The 24,353-nt window shown below is 36.8% G+C and overlaps 1 protein-coding gene across 6 annotated transcripts in view; it reads right to left on the bottom strand.

The window, feature by feature from the left end:
- Positions 1–3,537: 3,537 nt before the first annotated feature.
- CCAR1 (cell division cycle and apoptosis regulator 1) overlaps positions 3,538–24,353 on the bottom strand; it is a 53,335-nt gene continuing 32,519 nt past the window's right edge. For all 6 annotated transcript variants that reach the window (XM_082424403.1, XM_082424407.1, XM_082424406.1 and 3 more), the window contains 9 exons: positions 19,463–19,654; positions 16,178–16,417; positions 15,684–15,795; positions 8,850–8,932; positions 8,294–8,440; positions 7,310–7,430; positions 6,893–7,078; positions 6,151–6,356; positions 3,538–5,060 (listed from right to left, as the gene is read on the bottom strand). In XM_082424403.1, the coding sequence (XP_082280529.1) occupies positions 5,001–5,060; positions 6,151–6,356; positions 6,893–7,078; positions 7,310–7,430; positions 8,294–8,440; positions 8,850–8,932; positions 15,684–15,795; positions 16,178–16,417; positions 19,463–19,654 (1,347 nt within the window). In that variant the 3' untranslated portion in view covers positions 3,538–5,000. The remainder of the gene's footprint in view (positions 5,061–6,150; positions 6,357–6,892; positions 7,079–7,309; positions 7,431–8,293; positions 8,441–8,849; positions 8,933–15,683; positions 15,796–16,177; positions 16,418–19,462; positions 19,655–24,353) is intronic.

Consider the following 24,353-nt stretch of genomic DNA (forward strand, 5'->3'; position numbering starts at 1 on the left):
TCTCCTTTGCAAGGGTCATATAAGGGTTTGGAAAATTAATATAGCAGTTAGTAGCCTATGCTTCAGCAAAGAAATTTGTCATGTTATTTTTCCCATTCTAAAGGTGAAAAAATTCAGCCAAAAACAATGGAAAGTTATTCCCTCGTGGTCCCCAGCTAAATGGTAAAGGGTTTAATATTTCACATTATTTGGCCTCAGTAGAACCTCATATCCACTTAATAGTTGAACCTAGCCTCCTAGTCTTTATAAGATTGTATTTCCAAATGCAGCTCACTGGTTATCTCTAGCCTTTTTATCTTCCTTCAGGCATGGAAAGAACAGAATCTACTTCTAACATATAAAGAATAAATATTTAATGCCCATTTTCTTTCTTAGATAGATAGACCTTTTGAAAGCCAGTCCCTGACCACACAAAGACCACTTGCTATTTCTGGCTATAACATAAATATTTAATTAAAACCTACTTTGAACCATTCTTCCTTAAAGCACAAAGTACACTAGCCTTGGGCTGCACTTATGCCATTTCCCAAATCCATCTGTTATTTAATCCCAGGGTTTTTACCAGCTTTGCAAACTCAGGAGGCATTCACCTGGCTGTTGGAAATGTTTCTAGGAGATGAATTTTTAACCTTTGAGATACTGTTTCTGGAAGAGAACCAGTCAATCTGGCTATTATGAATAATGCTACCGTGAACATTCATGTAACAAGTTTTTGTGTGGACATATCTTTTATCTTGGGTATATATCTAGGAGTGGAATTGCTGTCATCCATTGAGTTTTTTATTCCTGTTAATATATATATTTTAAAAATTTCCCCCAGTTTTATTAACATATTATTGACATACAGCACTGTATTAGTTTGTGTACAGCATAATGACTTGCATATATTGTGAAATTACCGCAATAATTTTACTTAACATTCTTCATCTCATATAGATAAAAAAAAGTTTTATTCCTTGTGATGAGAACTCTTAGGATTTACTCTTTTAACAACTTTCCTATTATAGCTAATACAGATAATGCTGCGATGAACATGGGTGTGTAGACATCTCCCAGGGTTTTTTAAATGGGAAGAATACAGAAAAGTATGTCTATTACATCTTCCTGAAACTAATATTTCTTTCTTTCCTTCCTTCCTTCCTCCCTCCCTTCCTTCCTTTCCTTATTTTTTGGCTGCATTGTGTCTTGTTGCTGCGCGTGGGCTTTCTCTAGTTGCGGCGAGCAGGCTTCTCTTGTTGCGGAGCACAGACTCTAAGCACGCGGGCTTCAGCAGTTGTGGCTCGTGGGCTCTAGAGCGCAGGCTCAGAAGTTGTGGCGCATGGGCTTAGTTGCTCTGCAGCATGTGGGGTCTTCCCGGACCACGGCTCAAACCCATGTCCCCTGCATTGGCAGGCAGATTCTCAACCACTGTGCCACCAGGCAAGTCCTCACCCATATTTTAATAAGCAAACTCATCCATGTTTAACGTATTCCAAATGCCTTTCTTTAGCAGAAAATTAGAAATTTCCAAGTTTTTTTTTTTCTTGCCCTCTAACAAATACTGCTTTTCTGATCAGAAAGTGACTGCCTTTGTATTAAGGCACAACTGTCACTGTGGCACAAATCCCTGCTGTTTGTCCCCGTGATCTCAGCTAAGACCCTGTGGCCCACAAAACAAAGGCACCTGAGATTTTTCCCTCAGTTGAAGCATAGGGAAGGTACCTGAGGGCTGAGACCCTTGGGATTGTCATGGTCTTTGGTCCTGTGTCCAAGTTCATGTCTCCACTGGTGCTGAAGATGGATACTAAGATTTACCAATGTAAAAGCATCTGCAAGTGTCTTTCCTCCTGGGTCCACCTTTGACAAAAGTCCCCAAAGCTTGACCCCTTAGCAAAGGTGCAACTCCATATCCTGGCCACTCTTAGGGTATAAAGAGAGAATGAGTTGCCCAGGGGTACACAATGGATGGACTGTTCCCCGCACGTCATGCACTTGTGCAAGGGGTGAGGTGCAGTTGTACGTAACACGTGAAGTGTGCTCTGAGCCTTTAGGGTGCATAGAAAGGATAGATGAAAAGAGCATCAGCTAGTCTGTCCCACCTACCCCAGCCCACCCAGTTCAGGGTCTTCACATGTTTGAGAGTGAAAAGTTGTACACATATAAAGTCTAAGTGTCACTGTAATTCTCTTTAAAAAGGATTTTTTGTGCTGTTATATTTTTGAGGAGTAATTTTCTACAACTTAGGCAATATTCAGAAAGAAATATTAAAATCTTAAAATTTCATTGTCTTAAAATGACTTAAATGAGCATTAGAAATACAAAAACAGGCAACCAGAACATAAAAAAGATGGGAAAACAAAATTAAATGTTATCATAGACCTACTTTGTTATCTGATTAAGTTTTTTTGGTTTGGTCAATGTCAGTTGATAGAATATAAGAACAGACTGCATGTTTACTTCTGAATAAAAATCCAAAACAGTTTAGAAAGACAAAAACAGGTTCTCTTTACCTCATTTTCACTAAAACCAATTATTCTATATGTAATTTTTTCCCCCTAGCTTAGTCATCTCATTTTCCACTTCTAATTTACCTCTAAGTAATAATATAATGGAAAGATTTATATTTTTTCTCCATTCTCCCAATATTATTCTCATTTAACTATCTCTGGGAAAAATAAGTCTGACAGGTAGACTTTATAATGATTTTTCTCATTCAAAATCATACTGTATTAAAGAACTATATTCTTCACTGTCTTTTACTTAAACGATTGTCTCCAGGATTTTCCTCTGAGAAAAAAACTTTCTAACTACCCTATAATGATTTATCTTACCTAAAAGATAAACATTTATACAGTAACTGTATAATTATGGATCAATCAGTAATTCAACCTCAGAGAAGTTCAACAAACCATTACAATCAGAAAGAGCAACTTAAGGTAAAAAGAAAAAAAATTGGTTTGAAAGAATTTTAGGTATTTTAATCTATTTCTTAGTAAGAGCTACATGGATTCCATTCAGCTTAAGACACATGTAACAGGGCACTTACATTCTCATATTAACCGTTTGGAACACCAAATCATTATTCTAGCAAAATAAAATATAAAAACCCTAATATACTGTATAATTCTCTGACAGTGAAACGTTCCAGGGAGGGTTATTTACATACAGAAAACCTGGTATTTGCTACAGATGCAATTCAGCTTTCACTAGTGTTATTTCAAAGACATGTCGTTTTTAACCCTATACTCCTTTAGACCAGAGTTTTTCCAGCGGGGCACTACTGACATACAGGGCTTGGCAACCTTTTGTTGCGGGGGGCCGTCCCATGCAAAGCAGGTGATTCAGCCAAGTCCTTGGCCTCGACCACCTACATGCCAGTGGCACTCACCTCGGTGGGATGGGTATAGATGTCTCCAGACACTGCTAAACGTCTTCTGGGGGCTAATGCACCCCCTGTTGAGAACCACTGCTTTAGAGTATGTCGCATTTCCTACCTTTTCACTCAATAGTTAATAAACTATTATGTATCTAAAATTCTGAAGGAAGTACACAGACTAATAAAACAAACTATTTTTAATTAAGGAAGGTTTAACTTAAGGCATCATACTGACATCTACTGGCTTGGAACTAGACCGTACATTTGACATATACTGCATTAAAAAAAAAAAAACCCCTCAAAATTAAAAGTAATATAGCTGCTATTCTGGGAAAATAGAACAGTTAATTGAAAGCAGTTAACATTAAAACTATGTGTTTTATGTAAAGCCTAACATATATAATAACAATGGCAATTAACAATTATTTTCTTAGTTTTTGATGTACTGTTGTTTGGCTGAGTTAATTTTTTTTTTTTTTTAAACACTTTTATTATTTATTTATTTATTTTTTGGCTGTGTTGGGTCTTCGTTTCTGTGTGAGAGCTTTCTCTAGTTGTGGCAAGCGGGGGCCACTCTTCTTCGCGGTGCATGGGCCTCTCACTATCGCGGCCTCTCTTGTTGCGGAGCACAGGCTCCAGTCGCGCAGGCTCAGTAGTTGTGGCTCACGGGCCTAGTTGCTCCGCGGCATGTGGGATCTTCCCAGACCAGGGCTCGAACCCGTGTCCCCTGCATTGGCAGGCAGATTCTCAACCACTGCGCCACCAGGGAAGCCCTGGATGAGTTAAATTTTTAATAAATGTTTTTAGAGACTGAAAATTGGAGAGGATTTTAGGACAAGTTAAAAAAAAAAAGTGTGGTCAAAAAAACTTGCAAAATTTAAGCAGAATCCTATTTTATGATTCATACTGAAATTTTTTTTTTTTTTAATTTATTTTTGTCTGCATTGCATCTTCGTTGCTGCCCGCGGGCTTTCTCTAGTTGCGTTGAGTGGGGGCTATTCTTCGTTGCGGTGTGCGGGCTTCTCATTGTGGTGGCTTCTCTTGTTGCGGAGCATGGGCTCTAGGCATGCGGGCTTCACTAGTTCTGGCTCGCAGGCTCTAGAGCGCAGGCTCAGCAGTTGTGGCGCACGGGCTTAGCTGCTCTGCGGCCTGTGGGATCTTCCCGGACCAGGGCTCAAACCTGTCTCTCCTGCATTGGCAGGCGGATTCTTAACCACTGCGCCACCAGGGAAGCCCCATACTGAAATTTTAAAAGGCTAAATTTTTTTTAAAAAAGCTAGTAATGATAATTCTATAAATAAAATTACAACTGTCTAGGTTTTTAGTAGAAGACATTTGTAATTAAACACTACCGTCAATTAAATTGATGAACTTTATTGGGGTTAAAACTATAACAAAGTTCATCCTAAAACATTTTGCAATGCAAAATTATTTCACTCAAGGAGTGTTTAATAATTTGGATGCCAGGAATTACAAGCAATTTTCAAAAGCAAAGACTCTCACATTCATAAAACTTTATACATCATTTGAACTAACAGATATTTATACTACTAAAATCAAACATGCATCACTTTCAAACATTTTTGTATCATGATTTTATATATTACATTACTTATCACCATTCTTCATCACTACATGTATTTTATCATACACTTGCACCATTCTCCTTGGATTTCTGATCTTTATCTTCATTCTTCACATTATCCTATAAAATACACAAAGGATAAGTATATTTTATTAAATTCTCTTAAATGTAACTTTAAAAATAACAAACATTAGTAAACAGAGATACTGCAGATAGCCCATTTCACCATCTATGGAAAATTGAACCGGGTGGGGGGAAGGGGAGAGTATGAAAGAAATCTCTCAGTTCTGTGCAGAATGACTTCTAGTATTTGAGAAAGCCATCTAAATCCTAAGAAATGAGAGGTTCTTAGGACTGTATTACTAACAGCAGTATATTCCTTGCACTGTAGTTTTTTTTTTGTCTTCTTGTTCTCTGAGTGAGACCCAGGAGGTGGAAGGTCTCTCAATTACTGAAGTTAGTTTACAAGGGCACTGAGTTATGAGATATTTTTGAGACAAAGAATACTAATAAATTAATTCTGATAGTGTCAAAAAGTTTCTCAACTCTGCCCAATAAATGGGTTTAAAAAAGAAGTGAATGGCTTTTCTTCCTCAAGTTCAAACTCAATCTCTGATTCTAAAAGAAACGCAAGTAAAACTTGCTTTTTAAGAAGTCTGCACACAAGGACTTCCCTGGTTGCGTAGTGGTTAAGAATCCGCCTGCTAATGCAGAGGACACAGGTTTGATACCCGGTCTGGGAAGATCCCACATGCTGCAGAGCAACTTAGCCCGTGCACAACTACTGAAGTCCATGTGCTGTAGGGCCCGCGTGCTTCAACTACTGAGCCTGCGTGCTGCAACTACTGAACCCCGCGCGCCTAGGGCCCATGTTCCGCAATAAGAGAAGCCACCACACCACAACGAAGAGTAGCCCCCGCTCGCCACAACTAGAGAAAGCCCACGCGCAGGAATGAAGACCCAATGTGGCCAAAAATAGATTAAAAAAAAAAAAGTCTGCACACATAAATCATGTTGACATCTGAAGTAAGTTCTAGGAAAATACCATCTCTGGGGAATTGCTTTTGACTAATCTAATGAAGGACAGAATGCTACCACTATTTTCTGTTAGAAAAGCCACTAAGGAGCTTAATAATATTAAATTTGCCAGAAATAGACTTTTTAGAAAAGGAATAAACTATGAAAATGTTGAAGGTACAAAACAGCTAACCTTCTTAAGAACAGTGTGGATCTCATCCATTACTGTGGATAAGTTTCTGATTGTCTTATTCAGCTGGTTTTCAAATTGCAAATTCATGTTTTCTGAAATCTTTAAGTTTTCTTGTAACTGACTAAGGTCCTTTTTAACTTCTCTGAGTTCACCAGAGAGGGTTTTGTTGGAATTCTCCAAATTTAATATGGTTTTTTCATCTTCATCTGTCAAAAGACAAAACAAAACAAAACCAAATTCACCATCTTACCCCTTAAAATTTCCAATTTAACTCTGAGGTTAAAAATACTTAAGCTAGGAGAATAAAAAGTGTATATAATTCTTTAAACTGGCCACAAGTGTCAATTTTAATAGTTATAAAGCACACTGTAATAACTCATTTCATTTAAATTAAGTTTTAGCTAAGTATTACTTCTAAACCCAAGTTCCATTTTAAGATAATTGTACAGACTAGAGAAAGTAGCAGAAACTGATGAAGACTAAGTGGAACTAGGGGAGGATTAAAAGGATGCAACAGAACAACAATCGAACCTGAGAATGCACATGAAGATCTAAGATTAATTCTTATAAAGCTAAGCAATTTTATAACCTTTAACAGAAATGGTGAAAAGTAAACTTACATTATGTGTCTAGACTAAAACAAGGTATGGATATGCACAAGTATAGGTATGTACATATGTGTGTACACATATATATCCCAATAGAGTGTTAAAAGTACCTCATATCCAATGCTTTTCCTTACCTGTCTTTTCTTCTAGTAACTGCAGCTTCTGTTCCACTTCAGCTCGTACTTTTTCACTCTTTTCCAATTTTTGCAAGAGGCTTCCTACATCGACCATTGCACCATTATACACAATAAGGCCAACATTTTCTTCCACATCCTTTGATTCCTGTTTTACTATCGGTGTTGGAAGTAACAATCTGTTTCCTATAATATAAAAGATACCATATTCTTTTGGCCACGCCACACAGCATGTGGGATCTTAGTTCCCTGACCAGGGATCGAACCCGTGCCTCCTGCAGTGGAAGCATGGAGTCTTAACCACTGGACCGCCAGGGAAGAAGTCCCTAAAAGATACCATATTTTATTATTTTATTTTCTTCTTTAATTAATAATATGGTTATAAAATGGCATGATCTTAAAATAATATACTCAAACCTAGCATATCTTCCTGCAATGCTTCAGATTCTTCATGGTTTTCTTCATCTTTTGAGGTGTCCGTTAATTTTCGGTAAAAGCAAGATTCACGGAGTACTACTTTATTAAGAAGCTTCTTTACCTGTTATTTAAAAAGATGAAAATAAGTTTTTGATTCTCCTTGAACATCAGTGTTCTAATTTTCACATATGATAAACATCAATGGCATCTCAGGTATCCACTACCACTCAATCAGAGCACTTATGCTTTTAACTGTCTTCTCCATAAACCTAAAATCAAATTATCACTTGAAAAAAATTGTCAAAAAAAAGTCTGATAGAAACGTCAATACATAAAATATACGTACAAACACGTTTATTAAAGCATAGTTTGTAATTCTAAAAAATGAAAGCCATTTAGCAACTGGGACTAGTTAAGGCAATAAAGGCACATCTATACCATGGAATTCTAGGCAGTAATAAAAAGAACAAAATGGGTCTCCATTTTCATGGTAGAATGCCCATGATATATTATTAATTGAAAAAAAGTTGTCCGTCAGTATGTTTAGAATGATTTCATGTGTTGTTTATAAAACTGGAACTATCATATATATATATATATACATATGAGTTGCTTACAAAAGGATCTAGAAGTTTATATATTAGGCCAGAGGAGTGGAACTAGAGGGAGAGGAGACTTTTAACTTCTTTTACTTTATTTCAGTATTGCTTAACTGTATTACTATAAGCCTGTATTGCTTTATTTTTTTTTCTTTTTAATTTATTTATTTATTTTGCATCACCAGGTCTTAGTTGTGGCATGTGGGATCTAGTTCCCTGACCAGGGATCGAACTTGGGCCCCCTGCATTGGGAGCACAGAGTCTTAGCCACTGGACCACCAGGGAAGTCCCTGTATTGCTTTTATATTTCAAAAAGTCAAAGGTACTAAAAAGACAAAGCTACTTAAACATGCTTTTCATTTTAAATATTCACGAGATAGACTACCTGAGCCCGAGAAAGATGTAGTCCAAGAGTATAAAGTATTTCTTCCAAATCCTTTTCAAGAAGGTAACCACAATGGCTTTGATCAAAATAAACAAATGCCATTAATAGATCTCTGTTAATTGTGATCATCTGCGTCTTTTCTTTGTCCTAAAGAAAATGCAGAAGATACAGTAAATAATTTTTACCCCTGATAAGTGAGAAAATTAGACTGTGTCCATATAATACCAAAAATCTGCAAACACCTTTACCTCATCTTAGCTAAAATGAATTGATCTGATTTATGTGTATAGAAGAAAGAAGTAAGACATACTGATTATCTGACAAAACCACAAATACCAAAATACAACTGACTGAATTCTGATGAGTGGTAATATATAGATATACAAGGATCAATAAAGTTCATCACTTAGTTATGTTTAATAAGTCTGGATTATGTAAGAAATGGAAATTATCATATTATAAAAAATATAGTATTATACAGAAATGTCAAATCACTGTGTTGTACACATTAAACATAATAATGTATGTCGAACATACTTCAGTATTTAATACATACCTTATCTTTAGAGGGCCTCTCCTTGCAGTATCTATTAATATCTCTTTTGTCATCTCGTTTGTTTATTTCTTCCTCATCCCGATCTATAAAATAAATACAACAGCAGCAAAAGACTCATTAATAGATAAATTTTCAACTACTGTACAGACTGAAAATACTTTTCTATTACTGATCAGTTTTCAAAAGATAAAAGAGCAAAGAAATATTATATGACTAAAAACAGTTTGGATTTTATAAGAAACAATTATAAAGAATAAGAACAGGAAGAAATTTATAAAGAGACTACAGGGAAGAAAAAAATGGACTTTACTGATTCAAATACAAGGACTTAATTCAATAAATATTTGGGGGAATTAGTTCCCAAACATGAATGAATTTTATACAAAAAATTGAAACATAAATTTAAACAAAACAGGGCAGAGTATATTTTCTACAAGATAAAAGGAAAAACAGCCAATATAGTAAAACTAACTGCAGATGGATTATTGCAAAATAAAACTACATATGAGAATTGAAATGTTCTTAATAAAGAAGACCTAACAGTATTAATACCCAGATTTGCTGACACTAATGTATGTGTCCTATGATAAAAGATAGGAAATTTGGGCTTCCCTGGTGGCGCAGTGGTTCAGAATCTGCCTGCTAATGCAGGGGACATGGCTTCGAGCCCTGGTCCAGGAAGATTCCACATGCCACGGAGCAACTAAGCCCGTGAGCCACAACTACTGAGCCTGCGCTCTGGAGCCCATGAGCCACAACTACTGAGCCCACGTGCCACAACTACTGAAGCCTGCACGCCTAGAGCCCGTGCTCTGCAACAAGAGAAGCCACTGCAATGAGAAGCCCGCACACCGCAAAGAGTAGCCCCTGCTCGCCGCAACTAGAGAAAGTCTGCGCACAGCAATGAAGACCCAGCGCAGCCAAAAATAAATAAAATAAATTAAAAAAAAAGAAAGATAGGAAATTCGATAAATTATTCTTAATAAATAAACAGAAAACTGACAAAAAGTAAACTTCTTTCTCTTACCTATCCATAAGCTACCCAGCTCACAAAGACCTCAGCCATCGCCCTCAGGTCAAGCACCATTAACAGCTCGTTATTCAACTAATACTGAAGAATAAATCTGTTATGGGTTCAACTGTTATCCCCTAAAATTCCGAAGCTGAGGACCTAAGCCCCTAGTAGGTCAGAATGTTGCCTTATTTGGAGAAAGGGTCTATCTATACAGAGATAATCAAGTTAAAATGAGGTTATTAGAGTGAGCTCTAATCCAATGACTGGTGTCTTTACAGAAAGGGGAAATTTAGACACAGACACATGCAGATAGAAGATGATGTGACAATACAGGGAAAAGATGGCCATCTACAAGCAGCTGAGGAGAGCTGCTTGGAACAGACCCTTCCTCACAGCCCTCAGAAGAAACCAACCCTGCTAACTCCTTCATCTCAGACTTGGCCTTCAGAACTGTGAAGACAGTAAATTTCTATTGTTTGAGCTCAACAGTTTGAGGTACCTTTCATGGTAGCCCTAGTGAACTAATACATCATCCTTTCATGAATTATATACAACTAAAGAGCTTTTTTGCTGATATTTAATGATCTGTCAACAATTTTAAGAGAAATTTTGTTTCTAGAGGCTTCTGGATCTCTCAAATGGATCTCCATCAGAAAGCCCAGAGTAACAAAGGGTTTGTTGATAAAATAGGAGATACAGTAAACACTAGGAGTTAATTAGTCCTTGAGATATTACACAGCATAAATTTATAATATTTCACACTATATTCTCTTCTTGAACATCCACAACATACATAAGCAGCTAAGAAATTCTGTACTAAAACATGCAGACCTTCACTTAGCCCAAGTTTCCCAAATTTATTTGACCCCAGTATACTTTATTAACCTTAATACCTGTTAATATTTTGGAACACTCTGAGAAAGACTGCTTTAGGTGAGAAGTTGTACGCGAATAGTAACAATATAGAGAAAACTTTATATTAGGTAGAATATACATGCTAAAACACACATGAACCTTGATAACATTATGCTAAGTGAAAAGAAGCCAGTCACAAAAGATTGCATACTGCATGATTCTATTTATATATATGAAATGTCCAGAATATCTATAGAGATGGAAAGCTGACTAATGCTTGCCTAGGGCTGAGGAGATGGGGGGGAAATGGGACTGACTGCTAATGAGTACAGGATTTCTTTATGTGGAAATGAAAATGTTCTAAAATTGACTGTGGTGACGGATGGATATATTAAAAACCACTGCGCTGGGACTTCCCTGGTGGTTCAGTGGCTAAGACTCCACGCTCCCAATGCAGGGGGCCTGGGTTCGATCCCTGGTCAGGGAACTAGATCCCACATGCCGCAACTAAGAGTTCTCAAGCTGCAACTAAAAGATCCTGCACGCGGCAACGAAGATCCCACGTGCCGCACCTCAGACCTGGCGTACCACCCAAATATATATTAAAACAAAACAGAAACAAAAAAAACTGAGTTGTATACTTTTAAATGGGTGAACTGGATGATACGTGAATTATATCTCAAGTTGTTATTAAAAAAAGGAAATAGACAAATGTTCTAAAACTGGATTGTAGTGATGGTTTCACAATTCTATGAAGTTACTACGAATTATTAAATTGTTAAATTATTAAACTAAATTATATACACTTAAAATGGGTGCGTTTGTGATATGTATTGGAACCGAAATAAACTGTTTTAAAGAAAGAGAGATAATATGTCCTTGGAACCTAATTATTTCATATATATATAAAATACAGTACAGAGTGGTTCAGCTGCTTTATAGTTTTATTATCATGGGTAAATTGATTTACTGCTAGGAGCCTCAGATTCCTCAGTTATGAAATGGTTAAGTAACCTCTCCTTTCATTTAGTCACATTTTACAGACATAACCCACCTTATTTTGAGTATTTAACTTGAAAGGTGTCACTTTTGAAACCATCTCTCCTGAAACCTATATTTTTGAAGTATTTTTTAAAAAATCCAGGGACTTCCCTGGTGGTCCAGTAGTTAAGACTCCATGCTCCCAATGCAGGGGGCACGGGTTTGATCCCTGGTCGAGGAACTAAGATCCCACATGCCGCACAGCATGGCTGAAAAAAAAATCCAAGTAATCCTTGCTCATCTTGGAACATGCTGTCTGTGTCTATAAAAACCATTTGGTCATCTTTTTCCACATCACTATCCTCTAACTTCTTTTTCAATGACTGCACAGAATTTAATTGCATGTCTATGTCAAAATGCATTTAAATAATTCCTTATTGTTGAATATTAAGACTGATTCTAGTTTTTTGTCTTATAAATAATTATGAAATAAATATTCGTGTTGGTATTTGAAAGGATATGGTTAATTAACATTTCCAAATTTCTGTCCAGAGAAGGTGCAACAATTTAAACTCACCCCAAGAGTGAAAGTAGTCTTCTCTCTACCCCTGTTAAACTGATGTTACCTTTTATTAGAAACTTAAGTTTCATCAATTTGACAGGTAAAAATTAAACCCTCACTGTTATTTGCTCCTCTGATTACTAAGAAGATTCAACACCATTTTAGACATTAACTGGTACTATATACACACACACACACACAAATATATATATATATATATATTTTTTTTTAACCACAAATTCTAATTTTCCATGGGGAAAAAAGTGGTCTTCTGGAAACCTGATTGGATAATGAGATGCAAAGTATGGGGAAAAATGATAACATAAGCAAGCATCAATTAGAAATACCAAGGAAACCAAAAAAACCCCAAAACTATAATCATACCACCCTATTTGGCTTTGCAGTTTATGATATTAGTTCAACAAGTATGTATTTAGAGCCTATTTGGATATTTAGGCTGTTCTAGGAACTTCCAATATATATCAGTAAAGAAATAAAGAAAAATCTCTCTTTTTCTTATTAAGAGCTTATATTCAAGTGGAAAGAAGACAGACAATAAGTAAACCAAGTAAACAGTATAGTAGACTAGGTTATAAATTCTATAAGTAGAACGGGGTAAGGAGGCATCAGGAATGTGTACTTTGGTGGGGGTGGGGAGGAGACTGCAATTTTAAATAGGGTAGGGTGCAGAGTAGACCTCACTGAGAAAGTGATAGCTCAACAGAGACTGAAGGTGTTGGGGGAGGAGTCAGCAAGGTGGGTCTCTACGAGAGCGTGCAGGCAGAAGGAACTGCCAATGCAAAGGTCTTAACACAGGAGCATGTATAATGAGTTCAAGGAGGTCCCAGTGACTGAGGTGCAATGAGCAAGTGGAAAGAGTTGTAAGAGACAAAATTAAAGACTTGATATGGGGGCTTCCCTGGTGGTGCAGTGGTTGAGAATCTGCCTGCTAATGCAGGGGACACGGGTTCGAGCCCTGGTCTGGGAAGATCCCTCATGCCGCGGAGCAACTAGGCCCGTGAGCCGCAACTACTGAGCCTGCGCGTCTGGAGCCTGTGCTCCGCAACAAGAGAGGCCACGATAGTAAGAGGCCCGCGCACCGCGATGAAGAGTGGCCCCCGTTTGCCGCAACTAGAGAAAGCCCTAGCACAGAAACGAAGACCCAACATAGCAATCAATCAATCAATCAATCAATAAAATCTTTAAAAAAAAAAAAAAGACTTGATATGGTAGGGTCTTACAGGTCATTGTAAACACTGTGGGTTTTTTCATAAGAGTGAAATGGAGAGCGACTGTAAGAATTTGAACAAATAAATGACTTATACAAAGGTTATTCTGGCAACTTATTGTAAAGAGACTTTAGAGGAAGGGGATAGGCAGGGAAACCAGTATAAGGGACTATTAAAATAATCCAGGCAAGAAACAACATGGGTTGGATTAAGGTTAGATCAGTGACACTGGTGAGAAATGGTCTGATTCTGGGTATATTTTGAAGATAGAGGCAATATGACCTCCTGATAGACTGGAAATGGAATATGACAGAGAGAGAGTGTGTGTCAAGGATGACTCCTAGATTTTAGCTTGAGCAACTCTAAGGATGGGATTGCCATCAAAAGAGGTGGGGAAGGCAGAAGGTAGAGGATTTTTTGTTTGTTTTCTTTATGGTGAAAAGGAAAAGCAGGAGTTCAGTCTTAGACATGTTTAGTTTGAAATGTCAGATAACTTAAGTGGAGATGACAAATAGGCAGCTGATATAGAAGAATAAGAGAAGTCTGACTTGAGATATAAATCTGAGAATTGTCAGTACATGCAAATTGTACTTAAAGTTGGGAGAATGGAAGAGAACACCACCAAGGGAGTTATATGGTAGAAAAGGAATAAAGAAGACAACTAAGGGATGAGAGCTAGGACATTCTGACATAAACAAAATAATGAGAACACTGTTTAGTGATTTAACAAAAGCAGTGATAAAACAATACTGGGAGGATGGAGGAGAGAAAATGGGACTGTAAAAAAGGCTAATCTTGGGACTTCCCTGGTGGCGCAGTGGTTAAGAATCCGCCTGCCAATGCAGGGACTCGGGTTTGAGCCTTGGTCCGGGAAGATCTCACATGCCTCAGAGCAACTAAACCCGTGTGTCACAACTACTGAGCGTGCGCTCTAGAGCCCTCGAGCCACAACTACTGAGCCCACGTGCTGCAACTACGGAAGCCCATGCGCCTAGAGCCCGTGCTCCACAACAGGAGAAGCCACCACAATGAGAAGCCCGTGCACCGCAATGAAGAGTAGCCTCCGCTCGCCACAACTAGAGAAAGCCCACGCACAGCAACCAAGACCCAACACAGCCAAAAAAAAAAGAAAAAAGGGCTAATCTTCATTGAGCAGAGCAGGTAATGAAGATAAAAGAAATACTGATATATGCATATTATATCATTGCTACTGAATTATTAGAACAATTAAGACTACACATTAGATGGCATCAATAGATGGTGTATGACATTATTGTTAATTTTCTTAGGGGTGATTATGGAATTGTGGTTAAGAGAATGTCTTTTCTTAGGCAAGTTGAAGAATTCCTACTTTCAAATGGATCAGAAACATACACATGCAAACACACAGACAACACAAGTAAGATAAAATATTAACTACTGAATCAACTGTGGGATATAGGGTATTCAATGCACTATTCTTTCAACTTCTTTTACGTTTGAATATTTTCATCAATTAGAAGAAAAATAAAATGCTGCGGTAGAAAGAAAAAATGTAGAGGCAAACCAAGAACACCTTAAGTAGTAATAATCCTCAAAGATATGTACTACCAAAACAAAGAAACTCTACGATTTTCTCATCTCAAAAAAAAATTTTTGTAAAAAGTCCCAAATCTACATGGAAACTGACAGGTACTCAGTGGTACTCCATAAGTACTTTAGGGCTGGCATCTATGACTAGTAAAGTATTTTGAATATCATTACTACTGGTAAAAGTTTGTTATTTAAAACATGGGTGGTAGGTATACAGGTGCTTATTATTATTAGTCTTTAAACTCTATATGCTGTATGTACTCTTTTGCTTGTATCACAGTCTTTAAAATTAATTAGTTTTCTAAAGAAGATTATATTCTGTGAAACAAGGAAGACTATTATACCTTTTCATGACACAGTTTAACACCACGTTTGGGAAATTTTTTTTCCCTCAAGTTGAGTTAGAATTATATATGGAACATATGATAGTTAAAAATAAACATTTCTTAAAACAATCCTCTCACCTAAAAATTAGTAAAACAATACTTAACATATTTTCACTAGAGAATATTTTACTGTTCCTACTCTAAAAAATATTACAATTATAGATTTCAGCGATACAAAGTCCCCAAACAAAAATTGTATTTTTCATCTTAAGGGAAAATAAATTTGAATCATACCATCTTCTTCATCCTCAGCTTCTTCTGCCTCCATTGGATCATATTCATCTTGATTATTATCTTCTTCAGTTTCATCATCATCTTTAGAATCATCTTTTCTTTTATCTTCTTTCTGTAATTTAAAATGTCTTAAAATTCAGCAAGATCTCACCAAACAACTAAAAGAAAAACATTAAATTGACTAAATTTACTTGAAATAGTATCACATTATAAATATCTTGTAACAATAATATACTTTAAGAATAAACTACCATTCACAATATACATAAATCAGATCATCATGCTATATACCTTAAAGAATAAACTATCACAACACTCGTTATAGATGCTTAAATAGGCTTAATTCAAAGACTTAAATTTCTAATAATACACTAAAATTTTTTAGTTTGGCCTTTACATTTTACTATTCTGATGGAATTCATTGTCATGTGTTACACTCCAGAAGACTAATTAGAAACTAAACCTGGTTGCTGGTCCTGGAAATATTTACAGACCTTCCTTTCATCTCTATCTTCTTTTTTATCTTTATCATCTCCTGATTTTCTCCTTTTGGGTTTTGGCTCATCAGTTTCATCATCTCTTTCTTCTTTTTTATCTTTTCTCTCATCTTTTTTGCTTTTCTTTTCCTTTTCTTTTTTATCCTCTTTCTCAGGAAGAGACAATAATGATTTATATATTCTGACGCCAAAATCTCTTTGAAGCATTTCATTGAAAAGCTCTGCAAATAATGAAACCTATAAAAAGACAAACAGTAACCCAGCCAACTTTAATAGAAATATTGAACAAATCCAGCAAATCAGTAATTTATCAAATGATAATCTATCACATCTGACAATTAATGTGCACTAACAATAAAATTATAATAATTGATGTCAATGATGCTGAGTAGTCTCAAAATCCTCAAAAACTCTCCTGAAGATATAAATACTATGTTTGGTATACTTTGGGCCAAATATTACAAAAAATAATAACTGCATTACTTTATCATGAGGTGTACTCAACAAGTTTTTATGAAATGCCTACTATGTACCAGGGACTGTTCGTGGCACTGGGGATACAGCAGTGAAGAAAGCAGATAAAAATCCCAACTCTCATAAGCTAACAATCTAGTGGGACAAAGTATGGAATAATCAAATCAACATTAAATTATAAGAAAAACAAGCAGGATAAGAGCACAGAGAGTAACAAGGGAGCGAAGCCAGAGATGGCCTTTCTGATCAAGTGACGTTTGAAAAGTGATGTGAGGGCAGCAAGGGAATGAGCCATTACATAGATACCCAGAAGAGCATTCCATGCAGGGGAAACCAAATCAAAACTCTGAGTAGGGAGTAAGCATTATTACTATGCAAGGATCCAGGGAAAATGACCTTTAATATATTCATGAATCTAAAATTATATACTAAATATCCTATGTAAATATATCTTTTTTTTTTTTTCTTTCTTTTGGCCATGACGCATGGCTTGTAGGATATCTTAACTCCCCGACCAGGGATTGAACCTGGACCCAGGCAGTGAAAGCACTGAGTCCTAACCACTGGACTGCCAGGGAATTCCCTATGTAAATATATCTAAGGCAATTGCATTCAACAGATTAAAAGGGTCTAGAACTTGAAATAGTTACAACAGTTCTAAAATACGTAATCTTTGGCAATGTGTTCAGTATAATTGGTAAAACACTTCAATAAGACTATTTTCCAGATCATAAAGAAATATACAATGTATTAAAACTATAATTGATCTTACAATCTATTTTTCTTTCATTCATGCCGTCTTCATACGTTTTAAATAAAAAGAAATCTATTATCAGTAAAATGACCATTAAGATGTTGAGAATTCTTTTCTCTTAATCATTAATGTAAAAATTAAATAAAATCTCCATTTGTGTAGGTAAATAGCAAGAGTCATATATTTTCCTTAGACTCTTCTATCTTCTATTACTCAAATAAAAAGCAATTAAGGGACTTCCCTGGTGGCGCAGTTGTTAAGAATCCACCTGCCAATGCAGGGGACATGGGTTCGAGCCTTGGTCCGGGAAGATCCCACATGCCGCGGAGCAACTAGGCCCGTGAGCCACAACTACTGAGCCTGCGCTCTAGAGCCCACAAGCCACAACTACTTAGCCTGCGTGCCACAACTACTGAAGCCTGCGCGCCTAGAGCCCGTGCTCCGCAACGAGAAGCCACGGCAACGAGAAGCCCCCGCTCACCACAACTAGAGAGAGCCTGTGCGCACCAATGAAAACCCAACACAGCCAAAAATAAATAAATAAACAAAATACAAACAAAAAAAAGCAATTAAAATGTGTTAGCTTGGAAGAAACCTAGAGCAGTAACTAGAATATCAGTATTAATTCTACATATCTCTTCATCTACAAGCAGTGAAAGACAAAGATACACCTAGCATTAAAATTAAATCAGTCAAAAATCTATTTATTATTGATATATGGTTTTTCTTAGTTACAGAATAATTTCTTTTAAATTCATATACCAAAATGACTTACATTCTAATGATAGATTAAAAGGAAACTAACCAAGGGGGTATGTTAGGTGGAAAGGAAGAAAAATAAAGGATCATTCTGCTAGCAGAGGGCTGTTCCTAAATCACCTTGTTTCCACCGAGCAGCATTAATCTGACATCCTCTTACAGCATCCGTTAGGTATACAGTATATACTTTATAAGCAATAAGTAATACCAAAGACTATTTTTTAAATTTATTTATTTACTTCTTGAATGATTACTACATGATAGGCACTATTAAGAGTTAAATTTATGGCAATTGGTAATAAAAATAAAATCACATTGTATATAATGTTTAAGGACACTGGCTTACCGGAATTATCAATGTTTCAAAAAATGTAAATATGTTAATATTGTAACATAGTTTATTTCAAGACCAATAAACATGCATTTCATGTTTATTAATTGCCTCAGTAGTCCTCTATATTTGTTTGCAAATGTCTCTGGTCTAAGCACTTCATTTTTATCTTACCATCTGGTGAACAATGACCTCTGGGTCAAGTAGGTATGATTGATTTTTACAATATAATTTATCAAATAACACAGTGTGAGATATCTTAATAAGACACAATAATTGAACACAATTATAATTTTGTACAGGCTATTTACAAAACTGATATTTGGGGATATTTTACATTGTTTTGTTTAAAGAATGAAGCAATCACTTACTTAGGGATGAAAGTGCATTTCAACTGTTTTGAAAAATGACATGAACTGTTTGTTGTAAAGCTACTCTAAAGTAATGGTACAAAGAAACAGATTCATGTTGAAAATATAAACATCAATTATTTTATCTTACACCTAAATCAATCACAAGTAAAAGTTTCAATCCCACTAAATGGTATTTTAATTCTAGAGTAAATAATAAAGTGCTACCACATTCTCAAGAGAGGCAGTTAGAGATTATTGTATCATATGTCTCCCAATATCCTGATAAAAGAACATACCACTACAACACTACTTGTGATGTAGTCTTGGGGAAAAAAATAATTGAACCTGAACCGGATTGAGACTTTAGGTCCAACTATCAATTTATGGGAAATAGAGAGGCCAGAAGAACACTTAAACCATATCACAGGAATGCAATCAGCAAAAGTGAGTCTGTAGGGAACATTATCTGGTTGTTTTTTCCCAAAAAAAATACATTGTAAGGAAAATACAAAAAACAAAAACAATGAAAGAGGCACTCAAAAGAGATTTAAGAGATATACTGACCAATGTGTGAACCTTATTTGGATCCCTATTCAAACTTAAAACATTACCTCAAATGAATGTTCTTTATTATCCTCTAATCTGTAGTCCAAAAGAACACTCAAAGACATGATGCTACAATCAAACTTGCCACTTTTTGCAGCCCAGTTTGGATGTACAACGATGGCTGGCTCATCAGGCAAAATATATCTTCTTTCCCGACGCTGGCGTTCTAGTTCCTCTTGACGTTTTCTTTCTTCTTCCTACATATTTGAAATTTTAAGTAATGGTTAAACCTGCATGTACATTATGTATACATACCAAATGTACACCATATGTAAAGAAAAAGGGCAAATTTCTATGACTCCTTACAATGATAATACCAACCTTAAGGGCTAAGAAGGGAGCAAAGTTCAAATTTAATAAAGAGGACAGCAGCTTTTATGGCTCCTAATTCGCTTTCTTTTCAATTTCCCAGCGTAAGAAACTGCCTTCTAAAGAGGAAAAAAACCCCACAAACCTATATTAACATCATATAAATCAGGAGATTCTGGGAAAATAGTCGTGGTAACATAGTTTGTGGGTCTACCTGAATCCCCACATTTAAAAAGAGACAGAATAATCTAGATACCAAAACCAAAATCCATGTATATGCACCACAAAACGAGGTGATAAGGTATCCCCACAAACCCCAAAATACAGGTAAGTAGGAAAAAGTCACAAGATCCCAAACAGCTATGTGTTACTGACATCTGTGTGGGGGGAAAGCAGAAGGAAGCAACGAGGTTGCCTGTTGGATCTAAGAACAGGAAAACCATAAAATAATCAGGCAATGGAGAGCACAGCAGGTAAATTTAAGAATAGCAGCTGAAAATAGGGAAAGGTGAGTGAGGGTATACAAGGGGTCAGTGTTAAGATCTGAAAGGGCCCAGATAGTCTAGCCCCACCTATGAACTTGCAAAGCTGAATTACCAGGGCATCCTTCCAGCACAGGGCCCCCACAATGAGGAGAAACTTCTGAGAGCAGAATCAATAGTGAGCCAGACAGGGACAACAGAGACAACAGAGACAAGGGAGGAGAAGGTCCAGATAAAAAGTGATAGAGGGCAATAAAGATCGAAATCTCAGCAAGCCACCATATTTTCTGACAGAACAAGAAAATAACAGAACACAGAGCTCTGTGAAGTTAGAAAAGCTATCTGAAGCAATCTCCTAATAAACTTTAGGCAAACTACATTCACATAAACATGAGCAGTAGAAAAGTACTGAGGTCAAATCCCAAAGTTATTATTAGGAAAAAAAAAGAACAAGGAGCAGAATCACATCTCTGGCAGACAATGAAAGTGGGCCAGAAAGCCATGGCCAAAAGGCAGATAAAAATCTTAACTTACTATTTTAAAGTGTGCTAAAAGACATTAAGAAAATGTTACAGGGACTTTCCTGGTGGCAAAGTGGTTAAGACCCCGTGCTCCCAATGCAGGGGGCCCGGATTCGATCCCTAGTCAGGGAACTAGATCCCACATACAGGCCACAACTAAGAGTTCACATGTCACAACTAAGGAGCTGGTGAGCTGCAACTAAGGATCCCGCCTGCCACAACTAAGACCAGACACAACCAAATAAATAAATAAATAAATATTAAAAAAAGGAAAAGAAAATGTTACAAGATATGAAAGAACAACATGAATAAGAATTTTAAAAGTAGAAAATGAGGTGACAGGGACTTCCCTGGCAGTCCAGTGGTTAAGACTTTGCCTTCCAATGCAGGGAGTTCGGGTTCAATCCCTGGTCAGGGAGCTAAGATCCCACATGCCTTGCAGCCAAAAAACCAAAACATAAAAAAAAAAAGAAAGAAACAATATTATAACAAATTCAATAAAGACTTTAAGAATGGTCCAGGGCTTCCCTGGTGGCGCAGTGGTTAAGAATCCACCTGCCAATGCAGGGGACATGGGTTCGAGCCCTGGTCCGGGAAGATTCCACATGCCGTGGAGCAACTAAGCCCATGCGCCACAACTACTGAGCCTGCGCTCTAGAGCCTGTGAGCCACAACTACTGAGCCCACATGCCTAGAGCCCGTGCTCTGCAACAAGAGAAGCCACCGCACTGCAATGAAGAGAAGCCCCCACTCGCCGCAACTAGAGAAAGCCCGTGCGCAGCAACAAAGACCCAATGCAGCCATAAATAAATAAATAAATATATTTAAAAAAAAAAAAAAAAAAAAAAAGAAAATGAGGTGACAGAATTTAGGGAACAATCAGAAAAGATAGTTTCAGAAATTTAAAAATAAACTAGAAGGAATAAAAAAGCGAATAAACTCAAGAGATAATGCCTTAAGAGAACAGAAGGTAATGTGGAAATCTTAAAAATCAAAAAGAAATGAAAAGTATTCAAGAAAAAGTGACCAATATTGAGGAAGCAAACAAGGTCAATACAAGACATCAGAATTCCTTAAAGAAAACAAAAGCAAGGGAACGAACAAATAAAAAACTATTACTGGACTTCCCTGGTAGCACAGTGGGTAAGAATCCGCCTGCCAATGCAGGGGACACAGGTTACAGCCCTGTTCCAGGAAGATCTCACATGCCATGGAGCAACTAAGCCCATGTGCCACAACTACTGAGCCTGCACTCTAGAGCCCATGAGCTACAACTACCAAGCCCACGTGCCACAACTACTGAAGCCTGCGCACCTAGCCCCCGCTCACTGCAACTAGAGAAAGCCCGCGTGCAGCAACGAAGACCCAATGCAGCTAAAAAAAAGAAATAAATTAATTAAAATAAAAAATAAAAACAAACAGGTAACCACCTGAAGATGGCAGGGAACCAATGCATTTTCATGAAAGCTGGATAAACAACAGCAACAAAAAATAGTGCTTGATTTAGCAGCACACACACAAACAAACACACACACACACACACACACACACACATATATATTTTTTGGCCACACCATGCGGTATGTGGGATCTTAGTTCCCCAACCAAGGATTGAACCCACACCCCCTGCAGTGGAAGTGCAGAGTCTTAACCACTGGACCACCAGGGAAGTCCTAATATTCTATATTTTAAAAAGAAAGAAAGAAAAGAATCAAGTATTGATCCTGCCTTCTTCTATATGAATTTACCAAAAGGCAAACCTGTACCACCTGGGTAACTAAACAGCAGGTGAGGGGAATATGTGAACACAAAATAAGAATTATGATATCACCATTTTTGAACCCCAATATATCAATGGATCTAGGATTTGAGCACCAATGGCCGCTAACATCAAAAAGTGAAAATCAACTCTCTGCCTTCTTTTTCTGCTCTTCCTGTCCTGAACAATTCAATTCTAAAGCAATTCCTACAAGCAATGCAGGTGTCTATACAGGGGATGGAGGCTGTGAGGAAGGAGTGCTACAATGGCCCAGAGCAGATGAGCTGCCCAGTTACCAGGAATTGAAACCCAAATGAAGCAAGAAGGGTATCCATACAGAGAAAGCACAGGGCAGGGAATGAGAGCAGAGTGAGGATATTCAAATTGGAGAGGGAGCGTGATGGACAACTGAGAAAGTAAGCAAATATATTAAGTGTAATAGAAGGTATGTTTCTCATTATTGGAGAAAGGAGTTCAGATACATGGAAAGAGAGAGAACTAGAATGAACTCTGTGATGCTGGAGTAGAATTGGAGATATCAGTACAAACTTATGACTTTATTGTAGTAAATATGATGTACCATTCTTCACTAAAAGATACCAGGACTTGCTGGGGAAATGGCTGATTTCAGTAATAGGGCAGGGATAGTACACGGTGATACTAAAACACTGTATTGTGCTGCAAAATAAGAAATTCCTCAGAAAATGACAAGGACATTTCCAAGAACACAGAAGACAACTTGAAAGGCCTCCTGCTGGCCAACTCTGAGACAATTTCACTATAAAAATAAATATAACTTACATAGTAAAATAAGAAATCATGCATCTCTTCAGAACAAGGTAATTTTCCTACATAATTACAAAATCATTATCACATCCAAGAAATTTAACAGTTCTTCACTATTATCTAATATCACATCCATAATCAAATTTCTCCAATTACCCCACAATTACTCTTTATGGCTTTTCCCCCTCTATCCGGGATTCAGTCAAGTTTCGCTCAGGGCATTCAGTTGTCATGTCTTGTTAACCTTCTTTAATCTAAACCATTTTTCTTCTTTCATTACATGGACATTTTTTGAAAAGTTCAGACAAGCTGCTTTGTAGAATTTCGTACATTTTAAATTTATCTGTTTTCTTACAATTAGATTAAGGTAAAACATTTTCGGCAGGAATACTTCATAAATAACAACGTATACTTCACAATGCATTCCACTGGGAAACACATAATGTCGGTTTATCCAATTACTGGTGTTGTAACACACTTCTGATTTCCCCATGTTTCAAATTCAGAAAACATCCATACGTTACTCTTCTGGGCATAAGATTGAGGCATAAATGGGAGTGAATAAACAGCCTCTGAGTCTTAAGGACTGAAATGCAATCAAACACACAGCTTTAAAGCAGCACAGTTCTCAGAGAAGCACTTCACTAGAACTCCATCTCTGAACTTAGTGGCTTTGTCAACCAAATTTCATTTCATTTTTTATATCTAAAACATTATTATTCATTTTTAAGAGGGAGGTTTAAAAATACATGACTTGGAAATCACTCAACTGTGTCTCCAGTGGAGAATGAATAAACAAACTGTGATACACTGATATTATGGAATACTATTCAGAAATGAAAAGGAACAAACTATGGAAACACAATAAAATGGGTGAATCTCTAATGCATCATGCTAAGTTAAAGAGGTCAGACTAAAAAGGTTATGTAATTCCATTTACATGATATATTGGAAAAGACAAACTATAGGAAAACAGATCAGTGGCTTCCAGCGGCTGACGGGGTGGGAGAAGAAAATGCTTACAAAGGGGTACAGGGTA

The sequence above is a fragment of the Balaenoptera physalus genome (genome assembly GCF_965194825.1).
Source record: "Balaenoptera physalus genome assembly, chromosome: 14".
NCBI classification, from domain to species: Eukaryota; Metazoa; Chordata; class Mammalia; order Artiodactyla; family Balaenopteridae; genus Balaenoptera; species Balaenoptera physalus.